At 40.2% G+C, this 14,212-nt stretch overlaps 1 protein-coding gene, 1 non-coding gene and 1 pseudogene across 3 annotated transcripts in view; 1 reads left to right on the top strand and 2 right to left on the bottom strand.

Moving 5' to 3' along the window:
- The window catches only part of CLPX (caseinolytic mitochondrial matrix peptidase chaperone subunit X), a 48,031-nt gene extending 34,186 nt beyond the window's left edge, over positions 1–13,845 (bottom strand). For both annotated transcript variants that reach the window (XM_066388376.1, XM_066388378.1), the window contains exons 1-3: positions 13,543–13,845; positions 3,339–3,499; positions 1,898–2,015 (exon numbers count right to left, since the gene is read on the bottom strand). In XM_066388376.1, coding sequence (XP_066244473.1) covers positions 1,898–2,015; positions 3,339–3,499; positions 13,543–13,621 — 358 coding nt within the window. In that variant the 5' untranslated portion in view covers positions 13,622–13,845. The remainder of the gene's footprint in view (positions 1–1,897; positions 2,016–3,338; positions 3,500–13,542) is intronic.
- On the top strand, positions 342–866 carry LOC136375864 (deoxyuridine 5'-triphosphate nucleotidohydrolase pseudogene; annotated as a pseudogene).
- Positions 3,932–4,055, bottom strand: LOC136377930 (small nucleolar RNA SNORA28). Its single transcript, XR_010746533.1, has one exon. It is a non-coding gene; the product is annotated as a small nucleolar RNA SNORA28 (small nucleolar RNA).
- Positions 13,846–14,212: the final 367 nt, after the last annotated feature.

Here is a 14,212-nt window from a genome sequence, read left to right as displayed (position 1 = left end):
GTCATTACCATTAACTCTAATCATGTAGGAAATTAGTTATTTGATTCACTAAACAAAATATCTGTAGTAACATCTTTGCATTTCAGAGTTGTTAATACTAACAGCAAAAGTAGAACTGTTGATTTCTTCCTTCTCTTAGTGTCTGATTCATTAATGATTATCAGATATATTTCCTAGAATTGAGAGCATAACTCCTCTGATAAGTACTCAGAGAAGAAAAATACCTTAATACTTGAATGACTGACCTCTCCAGTTTTATGAGATGATCAATAGGTATGTCAAGAATGAAATAATAAATACAGAATAAATAAGCCTTGGTTCTTCTACAGCTTAATGGTTACATGCACAAAAATTCACAAGATCCAACCCTGTGCCCTCTCATTCCCTCTGCTGCCACCTCTCATCCCCCTTCTGCTCTGCCATGCTGTGCTCTGGAGAGACACTTGCCATCTCTCCCAGCAAGTGGCTTTACCTGGCTCTCAGAGCAAGCCACTGCCCTTAACAAGGGGTCTGTGCAGGCTGCGGGCTATGACCTGTACAGTGCCTAGGACTATACAGTACCCTAGGAGAAAACTCTGTGTAAACGGACATTTAGACAGCTCTTTCTCCTAGATGCTATGGAAAAGTACTTCCACATTCTGGCTTGACTGCAAAACACTTCATAGATGTAGGAACTGGTGTCATAAATGAAGATTACAGATGAAATATTGTTGTACTGTTTAATTTTGGCACAGAAAAGTCTGAAGTAAAAAAGGGTGAACAAATTGTACAACTCATTTGTGAACGGATTTTTCACCCAGAAACAGGAAGTTCAAGTTTTGGATGACAGTGAAAGGGGTTCAAGAGGTTTTGGTTCCACTGAATAGAATGAAAATTTATGCTAAGAGAAAATTAGAAAACATACTTTTTTCTTAAAAATAAAAAGTCTTTGTTAAGTGTATTACACTTCTGTGAACTTAATAGCTTTAGCTTCTAAAATCATTTGGTTCTCTTATGATCAAGGAAAGGGTAGCCCAGTTGGGATCATGTAGAACTTTACTTTCTTGTGTTTTCTTTTTCTTTCCTTTTTTTTTTAAGTGAGAGGAGGGGAAATAGAGACCCTGCAAGCACCCTGACCAGGATCCACTGGCAATACCATCTGGGGCTGATGCTCGAATCAACCAAGCTATCCACAGCACCCGAGGCTGACACTCCAACCAACTAAGCCACTCGCTGCGGAAGGGTAAGAGAGAGAGAAGGGGGAAAGGGAAGGGATGGGAAGGGAAGAGAAGCAGATGGTTCCTTCTCATGTGTGCCCTGACTGGGGATTGAACCAGTACATCCACATGCTAGGCAGATGTTCTATCCACTGAGCCAATTGGCCAGGGCCTTGTGTTTTTCTGCATTTGATTATTGTATAAATCTGCATGGTGACCTAAAACTGTTTTTTTCAATGAAATGTACATCAATTACAGATCCCTCCTACAGAACTGTACTATTTAATTCACTAAATGCTACCACTTCAACAAACTTGTTTTTCAACTGTTTTGTAAATCATAAGCAAAGTCTTTCATTCAATAAATTTGAATTCTTTCACAGATGCATATCATATAAACTGAATTAAAAGATAATAAAAAGTTAAAGTTAAAAAATTCATAAAATCCAAAGTTAAAATCAACACACATAAGCAAAATAAAGAAAATAGATTTCTTAAACTCTCCCTATACCACAGTGCAAAATATTATTAGTCTTGGGGATTTTTAGTGTCTGGTGAACATAAGAGGAAATTATGTAAGTTCAGGAAGAAAATAACCCTGGCTTATATAATTTATATATATATTTTTTTTAATTTTATATATTTATATGCAGTTAAATTACAGAAAAGGTAGAGAAAAAGAACAACAGAAGTAATACTTACACACAAAGGTCTCTACATGTGTGCACAAGTCACCACATTTAGGACAGCGCAGCTGGTTTCCACCTTTCCCAGAATTCCCAGAGCCTGATTTCTTACTGCTTCCCTCACTCACTGATTTCTAATGTTTTTGGAGAAGGAAAAAAAAGAGTATCAATTATTACTTTCAGGCAACCATTTTATATGTAAATTTAAATATAAACAATATAGTTTTATAGCCTGACCGGTGGTGGCACAGTGGATAAAGCATCAATCTGGGATGCTGAGGTCCCAGGTTCGAAACCCCAAGGTCACCGGGTTGAGTGAGGGCTCATCTGGCTTGAGTGCAGGCTCACCAGCATGAGCGTAGGGTCACCAGCTTGGGCGTGGGATTATCGACATGACCCCATGTCACTGGCTTGAACAAGGAGTCACTGGCTCGGCTTGAGCCCCTCAGTCAAGGCACGTATGAGAAGCAATCAATGAACAACTAAAGTGCTGCAAATATGAGTTGATGCTTCTCATTGCTCTCCTTTCCTGCCTGCCTGCCTGTCTCTCTCTCTCTCTCACAAACAAAAAAGTATATATATACATATATATATATTCACACATACACACATAGTTTATAATTAATCGTACAATTTTTATAATTTCTAGAACGGAATTATTTGCATAATTTATATCTCTACTATTGCTGGTAAATGTAGGTGTGTGCCAGCATGTATAATCAATAGTTTAATAAGAACTAAGGAGAAAAAAATTACAATAAGTAAAGAAACTACCCAATAAACCTACATTTCCATGAAATTGAATAGGGAGTTATCATCACAGCAAGGAGTAATTCTTAACTTTCTTGAATCTAACTTTTTTCATCTCTAAAATGAAGATAACATCACCTACGTCAGAGACTCACTGTTAGGATTAAGTGCGAATATGAAAGAACTGAGCATTTTGTCTCCTATATAATATTAACTCAAGTGTCAGTAAAATTCATATAATATAAAAATTGGTAGTAATTCACCAACAACCCAATACAATCACCAACCATCTACTTGCTACCTATAAAGAAGCCCAGCATTGTCATAGAGATATCCAAGAATTTTATTTAAATAGAGGATGAAGTGGGTTTATACTATTATGAGTTGTAAAAGTTGTGTGAAAGCAGGAAATGATGGCTATTCATAATTCAACCCAAGAGATTGACTACATAGGTTATTTAATGAAGCTACTTTACTACTTTGGGTTGTTACAACTTTTAAATTACAGCTTAAATGCAATTTATAAAATGATTTTATGGTTAAAACTGAAAACAAAATAAAATTACATACAAGTCTTCAGCTCACTTTATGTATTTCAGATTTCCCACAGAAAACATATATAAACCAATGGGATACAGAGTACTTTTATCACATTTAATTACCTAGGAACTCAAATATGTATATAGATGTCAATAAAAACAGAATACCTTATTTCCATCTCCAGAGCCATCTTTACTTGTTCCATCTTTTGAGGCTAAGTATGCTGGTGTTTCTGTAAAGGCTCTAAAAGGAACTCTTCGTAGAATATAAGTTTCAAAGGTCCCAAGCCTTCCTAAAACGGGTATATGAATGCGACCACAAGAAATACCTGAAAATGTAATAAAATTTATTATCTACACATCAAATATTACCATGCTTTCAATAAATCCCCTAGAAACAAAAATCCCTTAAGCATAAAGAAGGTTAAAAAAAAGCTATAGTTTTCACAGTAGTACAAACTGGTAAAGAAAATAGTGATGATACCATCAGAGGCAAAGCCTTCTCAAAAACAGGCCAGACCTGCGCCTTGGACAGATTCCAGGTAAATAAGGATTCCTTCCCCGCCCTGTCCTTTGAAAGTGAATAAAGTGACTCTTTCAAAGATTAAAATAAGTAGTTCAAAATCTGCCTCACTTGTAGGAAGAAATGGCCATTTATATCCTATATTCTTATTCTTATTTCTAACATTGAGAATAATCAGTTGACGTGAATTCTTGTCTGTCTCTTTGGTTATACTAGGGTAATATATATATATTTTTACATTGTCTAAGTCTATATAAAGGTTTGTCTCATGGAGGAGAGAGTACCCGAATAGGTTAGACTTTGTTAGTATAGCAAGCTGAAATTGTGTCAGACAGTTTTGCATCTGCCACAGAGTGTTGCTTGCAATATATAATATTTTTTAAAAAGTCATGTGTTGTTCATTAAAACAAACATTTCAATGAAATATTTCAATCTTACAGAAAAATATAATTCAATAAATGCTGTGTAACCATTTTGTTTTCAAAGATTTTAACGTTTTGACATAAAGTTAAAAGTCTTTAAAGGAATATAAGTTATTATTTGGCAAACCTTTTCTGTAAAAGGTCAGGACAGTAAATAGTTTCTGCTTTGGGGGCGACATAGTCTAAGTCACAACTACTCTGCCTGTAACAGGAAAGTAAATGTAAACAACATATAAACAAACAGGTGTGGCCATCCTTGGTCCATGGGGTCATTGTTTGCTGACCCCTCGTTTTACTTATATAAATACAAAATAAATCCCAAAACAATTATAGGCAATGGCAAGAGAGCTATATACTGCATACTGTGGGGCAATTTCCCAAGCTGGTCTTTAAGAGTGTTTCCTAAAATTTAAAAAAAAAAAAAAAAAAAAAAGTGTTTCGTACACAAGAAAACTGAATGGCACTTAATTAAACAAAATTCCACAGATTTCAGGACCAGGGATACCCAGAACCTTGCATAAGCTAACCTACATTAATGAATAGCCAAGAAGAAAGTTTCCCAGCAGTTTACCAGAGTGCTGTTAGGGGGTAATAAATAATAAAAAGAATATGTGTATTAATGTTAATACAGTACTTAAATAAATTTAAGAAGCAGGTTTTTGCCTCCCTCATTGTATTCCCTGAAAAATTCTCAACTCAGGTTTTACATTTTTATTTCTGTCTTTTAAGAGATCATACACTTATTGGGTATTGTATCCAAAGGCAAAAAGTGGTTTAAAATTATGTCCTTCAAACGAGTCAAAAACAATTGCTTAATCATGTAACTAGCTTTAATTCCAATTTTTCCAATAGTGTACAATGTTAGAACTAGTTTCTTTAGATCACCCTAGCCCAACGATTTTCAACTGGTATGCTGCAAAAATTTTTAAAACACACAATACCCTCATTTCTCAGTCTTTCAGCTAAGATCAAGTGTTCTTATTAGTTAAAAACACGCAATACCTAACTATTTAATCGGGGTACAAGCTCTTTTCCATTAAACTGTCAAATTAAAAAAAAAAAGCAGCCAACACAACGGCAGCAGTCCAGTGTGAATGCCCTGTCTTGAACCATAAATATATAGGTCATATAATAGAGTTGCATCTTATTGGTTGGTCACAAAGTTTGACTGGTTAATTCTTGATACCAGAAATCCTTACATACAAGTATGGGCACCTCATTTTTTTAAAGTCACCTCGGACTAAAAAGGGTAGGTAATTACTATCTTTTTTTTGGTAAACCAATCAAATTATACCTATTTTTAAAATTATTTTTATTTATTCATTTTAGAGGAGAGAGAGAGAGAGAGAAAGGGGGGAGGAGCAGGAAGCTTCAACTCCCATATGTGCCTTGACCGGGCAAGCCCAGGGTTTTGAACCGACAACCTCAGCATTCCAGGTCAACGCTTTATCCACTGCGCCACCACAGGTCAGGCAAATTATACCTATTTTTTATAAAGTTGGCAAAAAATGTATTTTTTGGTGCGCCACATAATTGTAGTGATTAGTTTATATGTGCCATGGGATAAAAAAGGTTGAAGATCGCTCCCCCTGCGCCATCACCTGTTCCACAAAGTACAAAAATGAACCCACTAAACTTCTCAGGAAAGATATAAATAAGAGGAACCAAGTTTTCTCATCTGTACATAAATTCACAAAAAATACCAGTTTTCTCATCTGTACATAAATTCACAAAAAATACCAGAATTGTTTAGATTTATAACACCCCCAAGTCCCTAATCTATAGACTGTAGAATTTTCCTTAACATTATTAAACTTAAATATAGTAAGAAAAGAAACTACATTTGATTTTCTTTTAAGTAATGTTTTCAAAAGACATTTCAAATTTTCTCAAGTGTAATATTTCTATTTTTTACAGGAAATGACAACAGCCATTTTAAGACAGTTCATAAATTTTAAGCTAAACACTAATGTTTGTCCAAGGATATAATATGATTTAAAGACTATGACAATATAAAAAGGTCTAGAAAAAGTAATGGGGGAGAGGGATAGATGAAATCAATAATGCAGAGTTAAATGGACATTGAGGCTGGACGACAGGTATTTGGCAGTTCATTGTTCTACTTTGTGTGTTTGAAAATGTTCATAATAATATAAAAAGTAGCAAAATAAAATTATAACCTATGTAGTGAGAGAGAGACAGACACAGGAGGGGAGAGAGATGAGAAGCATTAACTTATCTTTGTGGAACTTTAGTTGTTCATCGATTGCTTTCTCATATGTGTCTTGTTAGGGGGGACATATGGGGGGGGGTGTCCAGCTGAGCCAGTGATTCCGTTGCTCAAGCCAGAAACCTTGGGCTTCAAGCCGAAGACCTTTGGGCTCAAGTTAGCGACCAGGGGGTTATGTCTATGACCTCGCACTCTAGCCAGTGACCCTGTACTCAAGCTGGCGAGCTCGTGCTCAAGCTAGATAAGCTTGTGCTCAAGCTGGCAACCTCGGGGTTTTGAGCCTGGGTCCTCAACAACCCAGACCGATGTTCTATCCACTACACCACTGCCTGGTCATGTAAGCATGTTTTAATTGAGCTAATACAATGTATTCACAAAGAAAACAAAAATTATAACAAAATTATGTGAGGCTATTTGTACTTGGATATTTAGAACAATGAAGTACCACATATAGTATATTATTTCCCATTTACAATAAAATATATCTTTTAAAACAGTGTTTAACAATTTACAGTATTTATTAGAAAATAAGCTGAAAAAATATCTTTGAAAATTTAAATGAAATAAAAATTAAAGTCTACTTGAATAGAAAAATACATCCTTCCCCTTAAATAACTTATCAAGTAACATATGAAACCAATGCATCTATATAGTCACCACAAAAAATACTATCTGAGCCTTACCAGGCGGTGGTGCAGTGGATAAACTGCCAGCCTGGGATAAGAACCCACGTTCAGAACCCCGAGGTCACTGGCTTGAGTGTGGGGTCACCAGCTTGAGCGTGGGATCATAGACATGACCCCATGGTCAGTGGCTTGAGTCCAAAGTTGTTGGATTGAGCAAGGGGTCACTGGCTTGGCTTGAGCACCCCAGTAAAGGCACATATGAACAAATAAGGTGCTGTAACTATGAGTTGATGCTCCTCATCTTTCTTCCCTCCTCTCTCCCTAAAAAAAAAAAATACTACCTGATAAACATGGTATCATTTAAACTTCTAAATTTAAGAATTTCTTTGCTGGCCCTGATGGTATGGTACTATATTGCTGTTTTAAATTCCTATAATCTATAGACTAGTAACAAGATGCCATAAATACTATACCCATGGTTCTCAAATTTAAGCACGTATCAGAATCACCTGGAGAGCTTATTAAAACAGATTGCAGAAGGTCTTCCCTGTTTTGATTCAAAAAGTATGAAATGGGACACAAGAATGCATTTCTTTCTTATTTTTTACTTTATTGATTTTAGAGAGAGGAGGGGAGTGAGGAGAGAAAGAGAGAGGAGAGGAGAGAGGGGGGGGAAAGGAGTGAGAGAGGGGAGATGGGGGAGAGGGGAAGAGAGAAACACCAATTTTTCTAATTCCACTTATATATGCATTCTTTGATTGAGTCTTGTATGTGCCCTGACCCAGGATCAAACTGCAACCGTGGCATATCAGGATAATGCTCTAACAAACTGAACTACCTGACCAGGCCAAGAATGTATTTCTAACAAGTTCTCAGGTGATGCCGATACTGCTGGTTTGGGACCACACTTTTTAAACCACTAAACAATTAAATAACCAGTCACTCACCAATCATATAAATTGTCACAGAAATCACTGCAGCAAACTAATCAGTTTATAACCCTTTCTGTGTCATGAACTCCTTTAACAGTCTGGGGAAGTCTATGAACAGGCCCCTTCTCAGAATAATGTTTTTGTTTAATTAACTTTTTTTTTAAATTTTATTTATTCATTTTAGAGAGGAGAGAGAAAGGGAGAGGGAGAGACAGAGAGAGAAGGTGGGGAGGAACTGGAAGCATCAACTCCCACACGTGCCCCGACCAGGCAAGCCCAGGGTTCCGAACTGGCAACCTCAACATCTCCAGGTCGACGCTTCATCCACTGCGCCACCACAGGTCAGGCAACATTTTATTTTTTAAAGACCTTATTTATTCATTTTGGAGAGGAGACAGACACAGTGACAGTAAGGAGGGAGGAGTAGGAAGCATCAACTCCCATATGTGTCTTTACCAAGTAAACCCAGGGTTCCGAACCTGCGACCTCAACATTCCAGGTCGATGCTTTATTCACTGTGCCACCACAGGTCAGGCTCAGAATGTTTTTAAATGTATAGAATAAAATATCTAACAAAGAAAAGTAATTACACTGAAGTAGTTATCAAAATATTTTTTTAGCCTGACCGGGCTGTGGTGCAGTGGATGGAGCGTCGGACTGGGATGCGGAGGACCCAAGTTCGAGACCCCGAGGTCACCAGCTTGAGCGCAGGCTCATCTGGTTTGAGCAAAAAGCCCACCAGCTTGAACCCAAGGTCACTGGCTCCAGCAAGGGGTTACCCAGTCTGCTGAAGGCCCATGGTCAGGGCACATATGAGAAAGCAGTCAATGAACAACTAGGATGTTGCAACACGCGATGAAGAGCTGATGATTGATGCTTCTCATCTCTCTCTGTTCCTGTCTGTCTGTCCCTGTCTATCCCTCTCTCTGACTTACTGTCTCTGTAAAAAATAATTTTTTTTAAAAAAAGAACTTCCTTTCTAAAAAAATAAAAAAATATTTTTAAAATATCCTTCTTTACTAACAAAATTAAATAAGATCTAATAGCTTTTTTAATAACTACCATGATTTCAAAGATGTGAAAAGTATATGTTTGAGATATATGCAGTTGTAATGTGATATGAAAATATTTGTGATTTTGATTAATAACAAATTCACTGCTACTACTGTGGTTTGTTGCATGCATTAAAAATTTAAGAAAATGCTGTGTTTCATGTGAAGATTTGTGAAAATAAAGTTCACAGAATCTCTGATTTATATCCCTAGATCCCTTTGGAGGCCTATAAACCTAGAATGAAAAACCCTAAAACCAAAAAGGGAAATATTTCTGTAAAGTATATTTTGAAAGACTACTTGGCAGCAATGACAAAAAGACAGTTAAAAATTAAACCATTTATAAAACTTCTGTCATACAGATAAAGCTTTCTAAGTTTCAATGTAACTTAAATATTAGAGTAAGGTACACTTATTTCAGGTTATTAAAAACTAGGAGAGGCCCTGGCCGGTTGGCTCAGCGGTAGAGCGTCGGCCTGGTGTGCGGGGGACCCGGGTTCGATTCCCGGCCAGGGCACATAGGAGAAGCGCCCATTTGCTTCTCCACCCCCCCTTCCTCTCTGTCTCTCCCCCCCCCCCCCCAGCAGCCAAGGCTCCATTGGAGCAAAGATGGCCGGGGCGCTGGGGATGGCTCCTTGGCCTCTGCCCCAGGCGCTAGAGTGGCTCTGGTCCCGGCAGAGCGACCCCCCCCCCCCCACGAGGGGCAGAGCATCGCCCCCTGGTGGGCAGAGCTTCCCCGGCCCGTAGTGGGCGTGCCGGGTGGATCCCGGTCAGGCGCATGCGGGAGTCTGACTGACTGTCTCTTCCCGTTTCCAGCTTCAGAATTAAAAAAAAACAAAAAACTAGGAGAGTTATTTCAACTTTTAAATATTTGCCTAATTAAGTATTTTCCAAAAACATACAAATGATTCAGTTTAAAAGATAAACCACTCTTTAACTCATATTTTAGAGTGAAAGAATAAAACATCTTTAATTATTTGCAGTGACAATATTTAAGTGCATAACAATTGATGAAATGGCAAATCAAGTTAAACGCTTGCTTAAACACTTGGCCTCTAACCTTTACCACAAATTGGGAAAAAAAAATTCAAACCTCACAAACAAAACCAGCAACTTAGTACATGCTTATTGCTTTTATCAGTCTCAAAATTATTTTATGCTCAAGTTATTGTTCCATGAATTCAGAGTATCTTAAAAGAAAAAATAGCATCCTTCTTTTGATAGCTTTCCTTGAGTTTAAAAATGTTTGATGGTGTGTCACTAAGGTTAGTCACTAAGGTTTGTCACTAAGGTTTGAAGATGAATATGCCAAGAAAAGAGAAATGTTGATTAAAAAATAGTTTGGCCTGACCGGGTGGTGGCGCAGTGGATAGAGTGACTGACTGGGATGTGGAGCACCCAGGTTTGAGACCCCAAGGTAGCCAGCTTGAGCGCGGGCATATCTGGTTTGAGCAAAGCTCATGAGCTTTGGCTCAAGGTCCCTGGCTCGAGCAAGGGGTCACTCAGTCTGCTGCAGCCCCACGGTCAAGGCACATATGAGAAGGCAATCAATGAACAACTAAGGTGTCGCAACAAAAACCTAATGATGCTTCTCATCTCTCTCTGTTCCTGTCTGTCCCTAACTATCTCTCTTTGACTCTCTCTCTGTCACTTAAAAAAAAAATTTGCGATAAAGATGCTATATCATTTATTCACTCTGCCTTGTTTAAATTGTACTGTATTTAACTGCAGCGAGCGAGAGTAAGAGCGAGAGAGAACTAAAATTAAAGTCTAGGCACATTACATAACTATCATGAAAATTATGGACAACATGTATGGGCATCTTCACATCATTACAGCCTCATGAGGTGACACCTTTTATATAGACAAGGACAGAAAGCACGTGATCCCTTAATTTTCACAGCCAAATTCAGACCAAATAGTGCCATTCAGACTCTTTTAAATGGAATCAAGCATTTCCAAATACACATATTTAGAAAACAAAATGACTTACATATGCAAAGTACATTTTAAAAAAATATACATTAAAACTGGAAAATACCAGCAACTTTGGTAGAAAATTACTTAAAATTTCTACTTTATTATAGGTTTCATATTCAAAAAAACTGAAGAGGAAAAACATACTAGGTAGGATACACATAACCCATTAGGAAAATACATCCAGTATCTAGTATGACAATTTACCAAATAATTGTTCATAAACTACCATATAAAATTTCTTAAGTCTAAAATTAACATGAGTAGAAATAGAGAATAACACTGTACTTGAAAGCAGCTCTGAAATGTCCCCTTTATTTATTTACTTATTTATTTATTTATTTATTTCAAATACAAGCAAAAGTTTATTTAGAAAGTCAGAAAAGTAGAAGTGAGCCAGCTAGGCAGCATCGGCTCAGGAAACAAGCTACAGAGGCAAAAGGGCCCTCGGAGTTGAGAAGGGAAAAAAAAGCAAGAATATACGCCTGGGGGAAGGAGAGGGGCGGTTGGGAGGTGGGAGAGAAAACAGGCTCCCTTTTATTCTTCATTCATTTTACAATTTGTTAGATTATTTTGATCAAGTTTTTTTTGTCTTATGTTAAAATTCTTAATTCTATTATTTATAGGAATAATAAACTAGCTAAAGTTCAATTCTGACTTTTCTCTTTTGCCTTTCTTCCTCTTTCCAGGAATTCCAAATAAAAACAATCCTCCTGGAGTTTTATAAATCCTTAATGCTAGGACCCGGGTTTGATTCCCGGCCAGGGCACACAGGAGAAGCGCCCATTTGCTTCTCCACCCCTCCGCCGCGCTTTCCTCTCTGTCTCTCTCTTCCCCTCCCGCAGCCAAGGCTCCATTGGAGCAAAGATGGCCCGGGAGCTGGGGATGGCTCCTCAGCCTCTGCCTCAGGCGCTAGAGTGGCTCTGGTCGCAACATGGCGACGCCCAGGATGGGCAGAGCATCGCCCCCTGGTGGGCAGAGCGTCGCCCCATAGTGGGCATGCCGGGTGGATCCCGGTCCGGCGCATGCGGGAGTCTGTCTGTCTCTCCCCGTTTCCAGCTTCAGAAAAAATGAAAAAAAGAAAATAAGCATTTTATGTAATTAACTCTTGGGAAAGTCCTATATCAATGTGAAAATCTCTTGCTGTTTGTCGCGCAAAAATATTAAATTCTATAATGGTCTTGAACACACATATACTTTATCCACTTCTAAAAACAATCTGTGGTGGCACAGTGGATAAAGCCTCCACCTGGAATTGCTGAGGTCTCTGGAGGTCTGGTACATACTAGAAACAATTACGTACTGAGTTGATGCTTACGCTCCACCCCCCTGCCTTTCGCTCTCTCTCTCTCCTCTCTCTAAAATCAGTAATAAAGTCTTTAAAAAAAATTGAAGGTGAAGACTTGTTCATCACACTATATCCAGCACCAAAACAGCCCGGCTCATAGTAGACCCTCAACATATATACGCCAAGTCAATAAAATCAAGTATAACTTTCAAGTGTTTGCAACTCAAATTCCTGGAATAGGGACATATACTTGCTCAGGTTTAACAAGATCTTGGGACTAAATTCACTCCTTTGCACATATATCATTTTACAAAATGTTTCTGCCCACATTTTCATTTAATTCCTCCATGAAATAAACTGTCAGAAAATGTACACTTACTGAAGTTTTATAATTAACCTAAAATTTAGGAAAAGGGTTTTTTAAAAATTTTATCCAAGGGTCATAAGCTGACAAACCAAATTAAAATAAATTTGTTTATAAGTTAGTGATTATAAGAGGATCTAGCCTCATAGCCTGATATTCACAGATTCGGGGAAGAGAAAAGAAGGCTTTCTTTTCTGGAATCTCCTGGCTGGAGTGCCACTGTCACAGCTCCTGATACACAGAAAGCAAAGGTAAACAAGCGCCACGCTTAAGAAACTATCTGGAACTGTCAAGCTGGAAAAACAACTGCTGAGCGATCTCAGTACTTAATTCCTGGGGGACTTTCCCGACTCTCCCGGACGCTTTCCTGCGGGCCCAGGGAGTTTTCCGGGCGCCAGGAAGTAAGTGCTCTGAGACCTGTTTCTGTCCGGCGTAAGCGGCCGCACAATGACAGTGACGCCGCGGGTCTCGCGCGCTCCGCGGCCACGACGGCCTGCTCGGCGCCCCGCGGCCCCAAGGCTCCGACCGTGGCAGCCCCTCACCCGAGCCCTTCTCTCAGCTCCCGACCGGCTCGAGGGGAACCCGGTCGCGGTCCGGAAGAGGAGCCGCAGCAGGGGCTGACGGCAGTCTCTGGAGCTCTGAGTACGGTCTGGGGATCTAACGAAAGGAGGAGCATTTGGTGCCTTTCAGGGTGTCTGCGAAGCGGCCACATTCCGGCCCTCAAGTCCGGGGGCCTGAAAGTGCGCGGGCCGGGGAACTCAGGGGTTATACTTCAAAACTGAGAAACAGCTGCTCCAGAGGTTGGCAGAGCCCCATTCCACGGGGAAAGTTGGTGGGGGTGGGGGGGCCGGCGAAGCGCCCCGCATCCCTCACCCTCGCGGTCGGGTGGGCCTCTGGCTCTCCCCGGGGTCCCCACGTCGGCCGGCACACTCCGGACCCAGTGGTAACAAAGTAGTACCTCTCTGCGCGGAGGCGAGCGAGGAAGAGATGAGCCGCGCGGCGACTGCTCCGCAACTACAAGCGCCGCAGCCGGACATGTCCGCGGGGCCTAGGCCGGGGCTTCTCCCCTGCTGTCCTCCGAGTCTCAGTGGGCCGACTCCTCCTCGCAGGGTGCGCTGACCAGGCTCCGGACCCGACCGCGACCCTCGGCCCAGGGCAGAGTTCACCGGCCTCGCAGTCACCAGGCCTTCGAGCTGTTAGTGGCCCACTGCCGTCTACCCAAGAGAGTAGATACCTTAACCCCTCTCCCTCCCTCCCCTCCTCCTCCTTCTCCCCATCCCTCCCCCACCCGCCTACCGAGCCCGGGGAGCGTGCGCGCGCCTGCGTCCTAGGCCTAGGGAGGGGGGTGTTGGCACGTGTTGCGTGTGTGTACGTGAGACACCGACGGACGGTGAGGGAAGGGGGCGGAGACCTGGGAGCCAATGAACGCTCTACGAAGGAGGCTGGTCGTAACTGTAAGAACTACAAGTCCCACCATGCAATTCTTCCGGAAGCACCTTTATCTTGGTGTTGAAAAATTTGAGATAGGCTCGGAAAGATAAAGGCCAGAAATAGTAATCCCAATCTGTCGTAGTCAAGTCCTGCTCTGCTCATTTTCGGTTGGTGGCAAGGAAGGACGAAAGTGAGAC

The sequence above is a fragment of the Saccopteryx leptura genome, chromosome 6, assembly GCF_036850995.1.
Source record: "Saccopteryx leptura isolate mSacLep1 chromosome 6, mSacLep1_pri_phased_curated, whole genome shotgun sequence".
Taxonomy (NCBI): domain Eukaryota; kingdom Metazoa; phylum Chordata; class Mammalia; order Chiroptera; family Emballonuridae; genus Saccopteryx; species Saccopteryx leptura.
Note: the sequence above shows the minus strand (reverse complement) of the source record. Positions and strands in the feature narration are given on the sequence as shown.